Source organism: Schistocerca cancellata, chromosome 2 (genome assembly GCF_023864275.1).
Source record: "Schistocerca cancellata isolate TAMUIC-IGC-003103 chromosome 2, iqSchCanc2.1, whole genome shotgun sequence".
Lineage (NCBI taxonomy): Eukaryota > Metazoa > Arthropoda > Insecta > Orthoptera > Acrididae > Schistocerca > Schistocerca cancellata.
In genome coordinates, this window is record NC_064627.1 from 528,451,075 (window position 1) to 528,467,717 (window position 16,643).

Genomic DNA, 16,643 nt, shown 5'->3' on the forward strand with positions numbered 1-16,643 from the left:
TTTACAATGACTTATCTCACGCTTACATTGACCTCTGATCTTGCAATGTTAATCAGGTAAATATGTTAACTACACAAATGGATTCCCAAAATTTCATTACTATACATTAATTAACTTTTGGTTTTTTTTCCATCACTGTAGAATTCACTGAACTGTAATGTCTATCTTAAGAAATGACTGATGATGTCTTCCAAATTTAGATGCTAACTCAATGCTACAGGGCCAGTTACCACTTTGAAATTGTTCTCATGTAGGTAACAGTGAAAGTAGATTTTTTTCATAACTTACAAGTGGGAACGCATTTTCCAACCTGATAGTTTTTCTTTGCTTTTCTCTGCTGTGTGGAGACATAAACCACTATGTGCTCCTGACTTAATACTTCTTGTGATAGAATGCACCCAAAACCATAATTCTAGCCTTACATGACAGGATGAATGACTTTTCATAAGCTGGATATGCATTGACAACACCAGATATCAAGGAATGTCATAACTTTCTTTAACAGATATGTTTGTGGCTTCAGAATTTTCACAAAATTGAACACAAACCTTTGTTTATAATTGGTCAAACAAAGAAAGTATCATAATTCCTTCCTTGTTGCAGATATATATAATTCCTGCATGACTTTCTTGATCTGGGGATCTGTTTGGGCCCTATCCTGTTTAGTAATGCAGCCAAGATAAGGAACTTCTAACAGCACAAAATGACTTTTTGCCGACTCACTGTAACGCATGACACTCATTGCTCCAGCACACTCCATAACCATTCAATGTGCTCTTTAATGTCTCTAAGGAAAACCACTGCTATCATTTAAATAAATCTTGTGCTGCTTGGGTTTTAATCTTCACAGCAGTCACCAGTAAATACTGAAGTTTTATTCATGCATTCTTGAACCCAAAGGCCATACAAAGTTACAGATAATGTCCAGACAGAAGAAAAAAATGTCTTTTTGATGAGTCTCAGGTGCTACTTCTCACTGGTGGTAATGAATCTACAGACCCATCATCATAAAATATGACATTGCCCTAGACTGTGTTTGGTCATCAGGATATTCGGGTTAATTTAGACATTTTTTTATATACATTGGTTCAAGAGCCTGTAATCACATCAGAACTGATGCACTTTGCTTGTATCAGTACTTTTCTTGGGAATGATCACAAGTAGGGTGACTAATGTCCTCCTGCTTTCTTCTGTGATGCATTGACAGAGCTACTGATTAATGCATTCCTCCACTACAAGTTGTAGACTGTGAGAAATTCAGTACAGCTGATGCCAAACTGCCGCCATAATGCTGGTAACAAGGAAACACTCGGACATCCACTTTACAGTCAGTGTCACGACCAAACCCAAGCAGCACATGATTTATTTAAATGACAGTTTTGGTTTTCCTTAGAGACATTAAAGACAACATGGAATGGTTATGGAGTGTGCTGGAACAATAATGAGTGCCATGCCTGACAGTGAGTCAGGAAAAAGTCATTTTGCACTGTTAGAAGTTCCTTCTCTTGGCTGCATTATTAAACAGGATGGGGTCCAAACAGATCAGCTCAAGAAAATATGACCATCTTATTGTAGCTTTATGACCACAATGTTGTACACATCATGATTCTGCCACCAGTGAGAAGGTACAGGAGGTAGTAGCCCCTGGATCCAGTTAGTGAGGCACTCCCAGGGAGGAGAATGAGTGTATCATGAAGCCCGTGCGAAACCTATCTTGAGGGCTCAAGACTTCTTCAGTTTGTTGTCATTATTAGCAGCTAGGTGAGGCAAACTGTCAGAGAGTTACATTGAGTGACACCCAACATACAAAGACAGCTTACTTCAGACTATAAATTTTGTTCAGTCCTCCGGTTGTGCTAGATTGTCTCTCTGCAACTTGTATAGGGATTGCTTAGTAAGAGTTGGTTCCAACATTTGTAGTATAAGGTGCAGTAGCCCCTGGTGTCAAATATGTAATTGGTGATGTAGGCACCTTGCAGTGAGAAAGACTGGACTGCATTTGCTCCATCACTGTTAGGGCCCTGCCTAAATGGGGTCTTATTGCTGCCTGTCTACTTTGGACTGGTAGTATCTGTTGTTCCCAGAGTTAGCAGTGTCCAACGCTCTGCATCATCAGCTGTGAGGTAAGCAGCCAGGTATCAGCAGCTGCTATGGGGTGGATGACAAGTATGTGGAAATACAATAGGTAGCATACTGCTAGTCCATACAGCCAGTTTTGTGAAATTCAGGTAATATAGTTCAGCTTCAGTGAGCACATGTGGCTTCTAGCAGTCTCACAAAGTTAAAGTACAGGGTGATTATAATTAAACTTTTGCTACTTGAGCCAGTTTTGATGGAAAATTACCATATAGGTATCCAATTTTATAGGAATTATGTTCAGACTGTGCATTGCAGAATTTTCATTGTCAGTAGTGTTAGTGTCATGATTTGCCATTAGATGTCAGTTCTGGTATGGTGACAGTTGGAACCCAAGCATCAGTGTGCATTACAGTTGCATACAGTCAACATGGATCAGGGCAAGGAGAACAGGGCTTTATTTATAAAGCTGTTTTATCAAAACAACAGTAATAGTGCGGCTGCTCTACATGAATATTGATGCAGCAGAGGAATACGGAGAGATCTTCTTTCTGCACCAGAGTTGAAGAACATGACTCAGAAGTTTGAATTAACTGGCTCCTTGGAGAGGCTATGGCCAATTGCCCCTCAAATTGTTGAAGAAGTTACTGTTGTCATGGCTGAGAATGCTGGATGCAATGTGCACAGTGGATGAGCTTTATCATGGCAGCTGAACATTCCCAGGTCCACTGTTCAAAAAGTGCAGTGAACAATTATGAAATGGTTAATGTGGATCCAGACTCTCATGGATGTGGATGATCATCATTGAACAACGTTTTTAACTTGGAACATAAACATGGTACAGAATTAACAAATGTAGCACTCTCCTGTGGAAATTAAGATGTGTTTCCTTCAATGATTTATTCATTATTTTTCCTCTGCATATCCATACAAATTTTTACACAAGTTTCATTGCCATAGGATCACTCGTTTTTCACGGGCACCTTCTCAAATAGTGAAAGTTCATTTATAACCACCGTATAATCTTTGACGTGTTCTACACCCATGATATTTCCTTCCTCACAGTGGTACAGACAGAACATGACAAATGAATGAATTTCTCTATTTCTTTCTTTATAATTTAATCTAAATGGACTGAAAAAAAATCTACTCATCAAGCTGTCCAAGACTTCCTTACACCCAGCATTACTTCACAAACTTTCCTCAGGTCCCTACAACATGACCCTAACCTATCCTCTGCCGAACTCCAGGCTATATGTCCCCTAAAAGCTGATGATTCCATTATTATCACCCAGCAGACATAGGGTCTACCACTGTGGCATTTGACCCACAGGAGTATGTTAGTGAAGGTCTGTGCCAGATGTCTGACACCTCTACATACAGCATCTGCCATCAAGATCCCATCCCTATGATTCAAACTGACTTCCATTTCCTCCTAAAAAGCTCAGGCCCCTCACAATGACTTACACCTCAATCCATAGAACTTCTTACCACATTCAAACTATGCACTCCCACCTTTTACCTTCTTCCTAATATCCACATGCTCAATCATCCTGGTCGTCCTATAGCTGCTGGCTTAAACAGGCGTGCCGAACATATATCTGCCTTAGTTGATCAACATCTGCAACCCATAGTACAAAGACTTCCTCCTATGTTAAAGATACCAACAATTTCCTAGATCGTCTGAAATGCATGTCCGTCCCACTCTCTTGTTGCTTGTCACCATTGATGCCATCTCCCTCTGTACGATATATGTTCTGTCTGCTGCTGAACATTTCCTCAGTCAACACCCACCTGATTCCAGTCCTATGACATCCTTCTTGTTGACCTTAATCAACTTTACACTTACCAACAATTAACAATTACTGCACTGTTGGGGGCAGACATACAAACAGAGCAGGGGTACGGAGATGGGAACCAGGATGGCTCCTTCCTATGTCAACATTTTCATGGGTCACTTGGAGGGTGTTTTCCTGGGATCCTTAAGTCTTCAGCCCCTGGTTTGGTTTAGATATGTTGATGACATCTTTGCCATATGGACCCATGGTGAGGCTGACCTGTTAAAATTCCTGTAATCTCTAAAGACCTTCTCCTAATCAAATTTCGCCTGTTCCTATTCTGAGTCCCATGCTACTTTAATTGATGTTGATCTCTTCCTCACTGAAGGCCAGCTACATATTTCCGTCCACATCAAACCTACTAACCAACAACAGTACCTACATTTTGAAAGTTGCCATCCTTTCCATGTCAAATGTTCTCTCCCATACAGCCTTGGAATTCGAGGCAAACGTATTTGTTTGGATGCAGACTCTTTACAATACACCACCATTCTCAGCTCAGCCTTCACTGGACACAATTACCCCACCAGCCTAGTTCAAAAGCAGATTTTCTGGGACATCACATCCAATCCTGGCACTGCTGATCCCTCCAAAAAGCAACTTTGGAGCACATCACTGGTCACTCAGTATTACCCTGGTCTGGAATGTATTAATCAGCTACTTCCGACAAGGCCATGACTTCTTAAAATCATGCCCTAAAATGAGAACCATTCTGTCTGAGATTTTGCCCACCACACCTGGAATAGTTTTTCATTGCCCTCCCAATCTCTGCAATATCCTTGTCAGACCCTATGCTCCTTCTACACCCATTCCCTACCCTATGGCTCCTACCCTTGTGACTGCCCCCATTGCAAGAGTTGCCCTATGCACCTTCCTGGCACCACCTATTCCAGCCATGTAACTGGCAAAACATATACTATCAAAAGGAGAGCCACCTGTGAAATGACACATCATATACCAACTGTTATGTAAACACTGTTCGGCCTTTTACATTGGCATGACTACCACCTAGTTATCAGTCGGGATGAATGGGCAGAGGCATAGGGTGTATATAGGCAACACACAATATCCTGTTGCAGAACATGCTGTACAACACGACAGCCAAGACCTTGGTGCCTTTTTCACCACATGTGCCATCTGGTTTCTTCCTCCACACATCAGTTTCTCAAAACCCCACAGGTGGGAACTAGCAGCACAACATGTCCTTGGTTCTTGCCACCAACTTGCCCTTAATTTACATTAATTCCTTCTATCTCAGTGTTTATTCACAGTTACCACTCCTTTCTTTACTCCATTTTAGTTTTCTACATCTTTCATTTTCTGATGTGTCTATTTTTCCTCGTCCCCCTCCTATCTCTGTTACATACAATGCACTTAGCTTTTCACTCATATTAACTGGTGCATGATGTTTAAGAAGTAATCTCTATCTTGCATATTACCCTGTCTTTCACCTTTTAGCTCTCAGGTTTTCAAATCTTTTTTGGTGCAGTCCCCAACAATCAGTCTTTCCTTTTCATCCTATCCGGTAAGTCTCCCCTGACCTGCAGTTCTGGGTGACTTTTCTAAACTGTCTCCCTTACCCTAAACCTCTCCAGTCCTTTTCCTTTGCCGCTCTTCCTCCCCTTCAATTCTTCTGCCAGAAGAAGGAACCACTTGCTCCGAAAGCTTGCAAAGTCAAATTCTTTTGTATGTGTGTGTTTCCCTGCTGCCACTTGGCGAGTAGATTTTTTTATCTATTCACTTACATTATATTATCAATAATTGATTATTTTTGTTGTTATGCATTTCTTTATAATTTGTGTTTCAGTAACAAATATGATGAACAATGTCATTAGTGCTTGCAACTCTTTCATTGTTCAATTATTGTTGACTCATCTTTGAATCAGTTAATTACATTGACCAACAGTTGTTTTGGTGCTGGGATATTTGCACCTGATTTCACATAGTTTGCTGCCCTGAATTCAAATATGGCATTAGTTTTTTCCCTGGAGCTCAAATTTCTAAGATTAATATTTTAGTGAAATACTCTATTTTAAGTAAAATCCTTGGTTCAAGTAAAAAATTACATAGAACTTTTATTGTTATATGCAAAAATAGTGGAAAAATCATAAATGAAACCATTTAGTCATTGAACACAATGGAAGCTTTTCTTCCATGATATATTTTATTGTATTTTGGAAAAATCCCTTTTCAAAAACTCAGCAGTCATCTGCCATAATGTGCATATCCTATCTTCCTTGGTAGTGGTATTTCATAGTTTTAACATATTGTTAAAATTTGACATTATAACAATGGATTTGCCAGTGCTTTTCTTGTGAGTGGTCATAATTGAAGTGGCCAGTGTGCTTCTATTTTCTTCCATGATGCACTCATAGAGCTACTGATTGATGCATTCCTCCACTACAGGTTGTAGGCTGTGTGACTATGAAGACTGCTCCTCATATAATACTTGTGTTACAACCAAAGGATATGAAAATGTGAACCATCTTGTTTACCAGTTCAACATGGTTTTCAGCTTTGTATTTGCTCAGAAAATTTCCAATAATTGAAACAAATGAAGTCCAGACTTTTCACTGTGTCATTCAATTTGCAAAGGCAGGATCCTTAACGAATTGTCATATTTGTGGGCCATCAAATATTCTTGCTTTAACTATTTCTGCGTTCAGCTGAGGCATTTTTTTCCCTATACAAGTTGCATGAGAAAAGTAATGAGACTGACAACACTGTGAGTGATCTAGCACTGCTGTCTTGTTCTACTTGTGTAGACTGGTGTGTTCATCTCTTACAGATGCTTAGTCTGAGTTTTAGTTCTGTACAGCCATTACATGATATCTGAGAGCAATGTCAGTGAAGTTGTGTTTTTGCTGTGTGTTATGAAAATAGAAGAGTGGAATTTAGAGCAATGTTATGCAATCAAGTTTCGTGTTAAACTTGGGGAATCCAAGAAAGTGACCTTTGAAAAGTTGAAACAGGTGGATGGGGAACATCCCTTATCAAGAGCACAAGTTTTTTTGCTGGCATAAATCATTTTTGGAAGACCAAAAAGACAAAGATGAAACTTGCTGAGGGACAGCTTCAACTTCAAAAACTGATGAAAGCATCGAACATGCACATGCTCTTGTGAGACCAGACCAGGGTTTAATAATATGAATGATGAGTGACCCGTTAAACTTAAACACTTTCATCATACATCAAATTTTGACCAAAGATTTGGACATGAGGTGCCAAAATGGTGCCAAAAAACCTCACACCTGAGTTGAAGGACAATCAAAGAAACATGCATTGATGTTCTTGAGAGGACTGCCAATGACCATGAATGGTTCAGCCATGTCATCACAGATGATGGATCCGGGATTTTTTAGTACAATGCTGAGACAAAGCAGCAATGTGAGAAATAGCACACTGAGACATCTCCTTGATCTAAAAAATTTTGAATGAGCAAATCAAAGGTAAGAAAATGCTGATGTATCGTGCATCAAGAATTTGTTCCTCCAGAACAAAGTGTCAACCAAGTGTTTTACAAAGATGTCCTTGATAGGCTCAGAAAGGGGTGAATCAAGTGAGACTGGACACTGCAGAAAAGTAGATGCTCTTTCATGACAATGTCCTATGTCACATGGCCACCTCCATCACAGAATTTTTGATTTCAAAAGGTATTCCTGTTGTTCCAGAGTCCCCTTATTCATCTGATCTAAGTCCTTGTGAATCTCTTGTTTTCCCAAAATTGAAAAATGTCTTAAAAAGATGTCATTTTGGGACTCTGAAAAACTTTTAAAAGAATGTGACCAATATCTTAGAGGCCCTACCAGTTGAAGCCTTTCAGCACTGCTACCAAGACTGGGAACAACAAAAACTCCACCAGCGTATAGCTGCCTAAGGGAACTACCTTGAAGTGAATTGTATTACTCTTTGAAAAAAAAAAAATTAGTGGATTAAAAATCAGTCTCATCAATTTTCTTACACAACTCTTATACGCAGAGGTGCATATCTTGATATGCAGTGGAAGAAAGATGATTTTTCTCTCATTCAGCTAAAGAGTCATTGATACGAGGTACATTCAAGTTCTAAGGCCTCCGATTTTTTTTCTCCGGACTGGAAAGAGATAGAAACATGCGCATTGTTTTAAAATGAGGCCGCGTTCATTGTCAATACGCCCCAGAGATGGCAGCACCGTACGGCAGATGGAATTTTACCACCAGCAGCGAGAATGAGAACTGTTTTAAATACTTAAAATGGCGACATTTTCCTTACTTGAACAGTGTGCAATCATTCTTTCCTTACTTGAACAGTGTGCAATCATTCGTTTTCTGAATTTGCGTGGTGTGAAACCAATTGAAATTCATCGACAGTTGAAGGAGACATGTGGTGATGGAGTTATGGATGTGTCGAAAGTGCGTTCGTGGGTGCAACAGTTTAATGAAGGCAGAACATCGTGTGACAACAAACTGAAACAACCTCGGGCTCGCACAAGCCGGTCTGACGACATGATCGAGAAAGTGGAGAGAATTGTTTTGGGGGATTGCCGAATGACTGTTGAACAGATTGCCTCCAGAGTTGGCATTTCTGTGGGTTCTGTGCACACAATCCTGCATGACGACCTGAAAATGCGAAAAGTGTCATCCAGGTGGGTGTCACGAATGCTGACGGACGACCACATGGCTGCCCGTGTGGCATGTTGCCAAGCAATGTTGACACGCAACGACAGCATGAATGGGATTTTCTTTTCGTCGGTTGTGGCAATGGATGAGATGTGGATGCCATTTTTCAATCCAGAAACAAAGCGCCAGTCAGCTCAATGGAAGCACACAGATTCACCGCCACCAAAAAAATTTCGGGTAACCACCAGTGCTGAAAAAGTGATGGTGTCCATGTTCTGGGACAGCTAGGGCGTAATCCTTACCCATTGCATTCCAAAGGGCACTACGGTAACAGGTACATCCTACGAAAATGTTTTGAAGAACAAATTCCTTCCTGCACTGCAACAAAAATGTCTGGGAAGGGCTGTGCGTGTGCTGTTTCACCAAGACAACGCACCCGTACATCGAGCTAACGTTATGCAACAGTTTCTTCATGATAACAACTTTGAAGCGATTCCTCATGCTCCCTACTCACCTGACCTGGCTCCTAGTGACTTTTGGCTTTTTCCAACAATGAAAGATACTCTCCATGGCCGCACATTCACCAGCCGTGCTGCTATTGCCTCAGCGATTTTCCAGTGGTCAAAACAGACTCCTAAAGAAGCCTTTGCCGCTGCCATGGAATCATGTCGTCAGCGTTGTGAAAAATGTGTACGTCTGCAGGGCGATTACGTTGAGAAGTAACGCCAGTTTCATCGATTTCGGGTGAGTAGTTAATTAGAAAAAAAAATCGGAGGCCTTAGAACTTGAATGCACCTCGAATTATTTTTCCCATTATCAGTCTTTCCTCTCCTAGGCCACTCTTTATTTAATACAGTGGTGTGCTTTCTTTTTGCTATCCCAGAGGCACAAGAAGCAATGATATTTGATATAACCACATTGCTATGCAAGGAGAAAGTTTATGATTTATAAGTAGACACAAATCACCCATTGATGTTCACAATATTTTATCTTCTCCAAGAGCAAAACTATGGTTTTATGATGTCTCATTTTCATTGAGTGAGTAGTTGATGTTGAACCATATTGGTTCCCATTGTGTAGAAGGACTCATTTCAAACTTCACTTTGAGCTGTCAATAAATGGACACCAATCATCTAGAAAATACTCAGAAAGATCCCTTTTCCCTGAGTCCTCTATTTTGTGACAGAATGCATTATTGTCTTTTTGAGAGAAGATGGGTAACAGACGCTTTTCTGACAAACTGCCTATTGGCTCCTGTCTTGGGTTCTTTGTCGAAGAACCCGAGACAGGAGCCAATAGACAGTTTGTCAACAAGTGGCCACGAAAGCCTTAACAATTTTGTAAGATGCTTTTGTGTTGTACTTTGAACATTAATTATTTCCTTGTTTCAGTAAACTTTTGTGGCTGAACCTGGAAGCCAGTAATTCAGAAGGTTCCTTTGACATGAGATCTCTGGTGAAATCATGCAACTCATTGTGGTTGAAATGTTGAGGGGTTAATGACAACCTCTCATAATCACTATCATCTCAATTAGTATTAGAGAGGGACAACACTCGTCCTTGCAGAGCTTTGGTAACTGGTGAAACTTTGGTATCAACACTTCCTATGAGTGAGAAACTGGGCATTATGCAGAGATTAAATCAGAATAAGTTAACATGTTATGGTTGTTTTGACTGACCCCAGTAATATTTACCATGCATAAATTATACTCATCAAAGTTGTTTTTAGGTTCTCTCCAAACTGTCAGTACTTCTAATTGCATACTTTTTCATTTCCCAGTAGACCACTCTCATAAATATGCTGTACTAGTTTTTCAGACCTGATGCAGTGCCTGGGTTTTATCCTGATCACCAAGACTAATGAATTCTCTTTAAAAGTCAACTGTGTTTCTGTTATCATTCAAGACCTATTCTCCACATATGTAGCAAAACACATCAGGATGATTTACACAACTACTTCTACTTGAACTCATTTTATTTCTGTTCAGTAACACAGATGCAACAATCTACAACACAGAATGTGTTAGGTTATCTTTACAACAACTCTTTCATAAACACAAATATTGTGAGAGACAAACTTCTCTCTACCCTGTATGGCAGGACTCACAAATTAACTTCAACTCTAGAATTGCAGCTCACTGAGGTTACAAGATGCCTACTCCATCTGGTGGATTTTCCTGGAACTAACTGGATGGCAGGCTAACAACAGGGCAAATATACAGGATCCAGTCTTTGTATATGCGATTTAGATCTCCACAAAGTGAGCTTAGAACTGCACATTCAATGTAGAACTGCTGTCTAAAAAAGTAGTGTAAATAGAGAAAAACAGAATTCATATTTAGATTCAGCCTCCCAAATAGAACTAAAATCTGTTCTAAAATCCTAAGCAAAATAAAAAAAGATTCTTTTAGGCCAGTGTCATTTTGCAGATGGGTCAACTAGTGGATAAGTTATAGACAGGAAATCCAAAGATTACTGGTCAATCCTCCCTCAGAACTAGATTTTTTTGCCCCTTATCACTACTTTCATAACTGTCAATGATTTGGGTACTTGAAACACGCAAAGTTGTGACATTGTTGTGAACTCACATTAAACTGTGCATCCCCTTATAGCTGTCTGGGTTAGTTCAAAGGTGACAGGAGCATGCCAGTTGAACGATGCCTGTGGGGCACTGCAACATTATCTTTGTGTCAGTTAATTATTTTGTGTTGTTTCAAGTACATTTGTTAGTTATCTCAGTTTTTTTGTGGTGTGTTTACTTACTTGGTAAAAGAAACTCTGATATATGGTCTTACAACTTAACAAATCTATTCCCCCCTTACATTTTTTACAGGGAGATCTGCAAAATAATTGCTTACATATAATTGTATGTCTTTTTTATTTACAATTTACACCTTTGAATGATACTGTATTTTTACATATCTCAATTACCATTCAATTCTTGATGGAATAATAGCAGTCCTCTATGTGGTGAGGAGCAATCTATCCTTTTTATAATATTGTCACCATTCAGTTCTTTCAGTTTTAAAACTTATCAGTGGTGTTACAGAAAAATCTAACACAATTACAGAAGTGTTATTGGGCTACTATAGATTGCTTTTACATTTGAAATTTGAACGATAATTCTCAGTTGTAACAATACTGATAATTGACTCTTTGTTATTTTGCAGATATGATGACAGTGGCTTACAAAAACTGATTATGTCTTTCAAAAAGTTTGCAGCGACAGCTATCTCTGCTGCATTACGTGGTCATAGGGCAACTGGAAGAAGTGATTTGGCACCAGCACTCAGAAATAAGAAAAAGAAATCTGAAAATTCTTACACGGTAATGCATAATACTTCAAATGACATTGAAGAATACTTGAGTTTTATATTGTACACATATATTTGGCTTTGTTCTTAATTTCATATTCAGTTATTTTAAGCTGAGTTTTCTGTTAAATGTATTATGACCTTAAGCATTGTAAATGCAACAGAGGGTTGAAAACTGAGATGCTATGAAAGACTATTATTTGTTGTGACTTCGTATGCTTTCCCGGTGTAATAAGTCTTGAAAGTCTCTTTGGGTTTGCTGCCGGTTCCTAAAATTAACTCAATTCAATATTTTGGCAATACAACTGTTCGTCATCTTCAGGAGAATGCTGCTCCTAACAATAAGTACCACTGCGAACTGATGCCTGGCTGAAAATCAGTGCCCTATATAGGCTGCTGTACCTTACATGGTGCATGCACCGCCAATCACAGTTGCTTCTCTCCAAGACGGGGCAGGTGGCGCCGCCCTTAATAGAACACTACCAGCAATGATATATTGCACTCAGAGACAATTTTTGAACACTCGGACTGCCCACAGTGAAGAAGTTCTGTTCTGATGTGGGGTAGTACAGGATTCCGTGTCTTGCTAAGAGGAAACCCGTTGTCCCTATTAATAAAATTATCCATCAACCTGTTTTCAGTTGCCTCTTTCTAGAGACTGCTCCAAAAACTGGAAGTTTCGCAGCTATCACAGATTCATCAAATTTCAAACAATGTCCCACGTTTAAGCAATGTTTTGCTACTGCTGATTTTTCTGGCTGTTGTAGCCTCGTATGATGGCAATGTTCCACGCACCTGTCATGAACTGCATGAATTGAACGCCCGATGTAAACCTTCCCACATTGACGTGGAATTGTGTATATTTCAGGCTTCTGAAGCCCCAAATCATCGTTCACTGAGCCGAGTAGTGCCCTGATCTTGGAAGGTGGATGGAACACACTCTTAATGTTAAAACTTCTTAAAATTCTTCTAGTCTTAAATGATACACCCCCACATAAAGAATATTCCTTAGATGGGGATCACGGTTGGATGGTGCTTGAAGAACCAGGCTTCAGTGTTGGAATTAGAGTGGTTTTGTTTGGAGTTCCACAGGAGTTCCAGTCGTACCTCTTCCAGTTTGTATCACCATCCAACCATGATCCTCTCCCCCTCCTAGCCACCCACTGGTCATCTTTCAGGAATTCCTTACCTCCAACTTAGCCTCACCATCCTTCCCCAGGTCCCTTGCTCAGAACATCAACCTTTCAGTAGAAAAAAGAATACCCATACACAACCTCAACATAAATCCTGATCTAATCATCCTACGTACAGACAAAGGTTCCACCACTTTTGTTATGAACTGCAGAACTGGCAGACCACCACCTCCAGTTATCTGACTCCTCCACCTACAAACTCTGCCAGAGTGATCCCATCCCAGAAGTCCACAACATTCAATCCCTGCTTAAATCCTTAGGCCCTTCCCAGAACCTCTCCCCTGAATCTATTTCCCTTCTCACCCCTGTGACACCCTGCACACCCATCTTCTACACTACTGGCCATTAAAATTGCTACACCAAGAAGAAATGCAGATGATAAACGGGTATTCATTGCAGCACCCAGAACAACCACCTCTGGCCGTAATAACGGCCTTGATACACCTGGGCATTGAGTCAAACAGAGCTTGGATGGCATGTACAGGTATAGCTGCCCATGCAGCTTCAACACGATACCACAGTTCATCAAGAGTAGTGGCTGGCATATTGTGATGAGCCAGTTGCTCGGCCACCATTGGCCAGACGTTTTCAATTGGTGAGAGATCTGGAGAATGTGCTGGCCAGGGCAGCAGTCGAACATTTTCTGTATCCAGAAAGGCCCGTACAGGACCTGCAACATGCGATTCAGCATTATCCTGCTGAAATGTGGGGTTTCGTAGGGATCGAGTGAAGGGTAGAGCCATGGTTTGTAACACAGCTGAAGTGTAACGTCCACTGTTCAAAGTGCCGTCAATGCGAACAAGAGGTGACCGAGATGCGTAACCAATGGCACCTCATACCATCGTGCTGGGTGATACGCCAGTATGGCGATGACAAATACACGCTTCCAATGTGTGTTCATCGCGATGTCGCCAAACATGGATATGACAATCATGATGCTGTAAACAGAACCTGGATTCATCCGAAAAAATGACGTTTTGCCATTCGCGCACCCAGTTTCATCGTTGAGTACACCACTGCAGGTGCTCCTGTCTGTGATGCAGCATCAAGGGTAACCGCAGCCATGGTCTCCGAGCTGTTAGTCCATGCTGCTGCAAACATCGTCGAACTGTTCGTGCACATAGTTGTCTTGCAAACGGCCCCATCTGTGGACTCAGGGATCGAGATGTGGCTGCATGATCCGTTACAGCCATGTGGATAAGATGCCTGTCATCTTGACTGCTAGTGATACGAGGGCATTGGGATCCAGCACGGCATTCCATATTACCCTCCTGAACCCACCGATTCCATATACTGCTAGCAGTCATTGGATCTCGACCAACACGAGCAGCAATGTCGCGATACAATAAACCGCAATCGCAGATAGGCTACAATCTGCCCTTTATCAAAGTCGGAAACGTGATGGTACTCATTTCTCCTCCTTCCACGAGGCATCACAACAACATTTCACCAGGCAACGGCAGTCAGCTGCTGTTTGTGTATGAGAAATCAGTTGGCAACTTTCCTCATGTCAGCACGTTGTAGGTGTCGCCACCGGTGCCAACCTTGTGTGAATGCTCTGAAAAGCTAATCATTTGCATATCACAGCATCTTCTTCCTGTCGGTTAAATTTCGCGTCTGTAGCACATCATCTTCGTGGTGTAGCAATTTTAGTGGCCAGTAGTGTACATGCTCCCCAAAATCCGCAAACCCAAAAATCCTGGATGCCCCATTGTGGCTGGTTATTGCGATCCAACTGAAAGAATTATTGACCAACACCTCCAACCAACTGCCTGTAATATAGCCTCCCACATCAGACACCAACCACTTCATTCACTGACTCTCCATCATCCTCACTCCTTTATCTCCTCAATCCCTACTCGTCACTGATGATGCCACCTCCCTATACACCAACATCCCTCATGCCCATGGTCTTACCACTGTTGAATACTACCTTTCCTAATGTCCTTCCGATTCCAAACCCACCACTTCATTCCTCATACAACTTACCAACTTTATCCTAACCCACTACTACTACTTCTCCTTTGAAGGGAAGGTAAAAAAAAAAAAGTTCATGGCACAGCCATGGGCACCAACATTGCACCCTTCTATGCCGACTTGTTTATGTGCCATCTAGAGGAGACCTTGATAGTCTCCCAGAATGCCAAATCCTAGTCTGGTTCAGGTTCATTGATGATGTCTTCATGATCTGGGCTCAGGACCACGACACCCTATCTTCAGTCCTTCACAAACTCAGCACCTTCTCTCCCATCTACTTCACATGGTCCTTCTCAACCCAAAGTGCCACCTTCCTAGATGTTGACCTCCTCCACTGTGATAGCTCCAGCCACACATCTGTTCACATTAAACCCACCAACCACCAATAGTACCTGCATTTCGACAACTGTCATCCCTTTCACACCAAAAAGTCCCTCCCATACAGCCTGGCCACCCAGGGACGGTATATCTACAGGGACTCGAACTCCCTTGCTCAGTGTGCTGAGCGTCTCACCAGTGCCTTCACAGACAGGCACCACCCCCAGACCTAGTCCACAAACAGATCTCCCATATCATTTCCCCTTACACCCTCCAACCTCCTACCAGCCACAAGGAACAGCCACAAAGGAGTGTCCCCTTTGTCAGCCACTACCACCCCAGACTGGAACAACTGCACCACATCCTTAACCACTGCTTTGATTACCTATCATCTTGCCCTGAAATGAAGAACATCCTACCCAAGATACTTCTCACCCCTCATAAAGTGGTATTCCTGTGCCCCCCCCCCCCCCCCCCAAACCTACATAACATCCTAGTCCATCCCTATGCCACTCCCAATCCCAACCTCTTGCCACAAGGATCATATCCCTGTGGAAGACCTAGGTGAGACCTGCCCAACTCATCCACCCAGCATTTCCTACTCCAGTTCCATCAATAGTTCATCCTACCCCGTCAGGGGTCAGGCCAACTGTGGAAGTAGCCTTGTCATTTACCAGCTCTGATGCAGTCATTCACAGGATTTTATGTTGGTACGAGTACCAACCAGCTGTCCACCAGGATGAACGGCAACCACCAAACTGTGGCCAAGAGCAAAGTAAACCCTCCTGTGACACAACATGGAGCTGAACATAACATGCTTGATTTCAATGGCTACTTCAATGCCTGCACCATCTGTATCCCCATCTCCAACCCCAGCTTTTCTGAACTGCAGAGATCTGAGTTATCCTTACAGCATGTTCTCCACTCCCGTAATTATCCGGGCTGCAACCTATGGTAACATACTGTCCCTACACCTTCCACCCAACAGTTTCCAGCCCCTCTGTCCTATCATCTCCTCCCCCTCTTTGTTAGCTGTCCTCTGCAACATGCCAGCCCATCTTTCTCCACTCCTCTCCATTTTTGCTAATTTTTTCTCCACCTCCCTGGCTCACTACCTGCTGCCGCTGCCTGTGTTGGGATTGTAGTCCTGCACACTCCGTCAGATAGTGTTCGTCTCTCTCCCCATCCTGCAGATTCCTCATTGCATCCCACATGATAGTTGCATTCTGGCCCATACTGCTGGAGTTGGTGGTCATGTGTGCATGAGATGTGCTTGCTTGTGTGTTTGAATGGTATGTGTTTCTCTTTTTCCAATGAAGGCCATGGCTGA

General features: G+C 41.7%; 1 protein-coding gene across 1 annotated transcript in view; it reads left to right on the top strand.

Moving 5' to 3' along the window:
• The window catches only part of LOC126162074 (semaphorin-2A), a 173,994-nt gene that overhangs the window by 102,019 nt on the left and 55,332 nt on the right, over window positions 1–16,643 (top strand). The window contains exon 2 of the mRNA XM_049918346.1: window positions 11,682–11,838. Coding sequence (XP_049774303.1) covers window positions 11,713–11,838 — 126 coding nt within the window. The 5' untranslated portion in view covers window positions 11,682–11,712. The remainder of the gene's footprint in view (window positions 1–11,681; window positions 11,839–16,643) is intronic.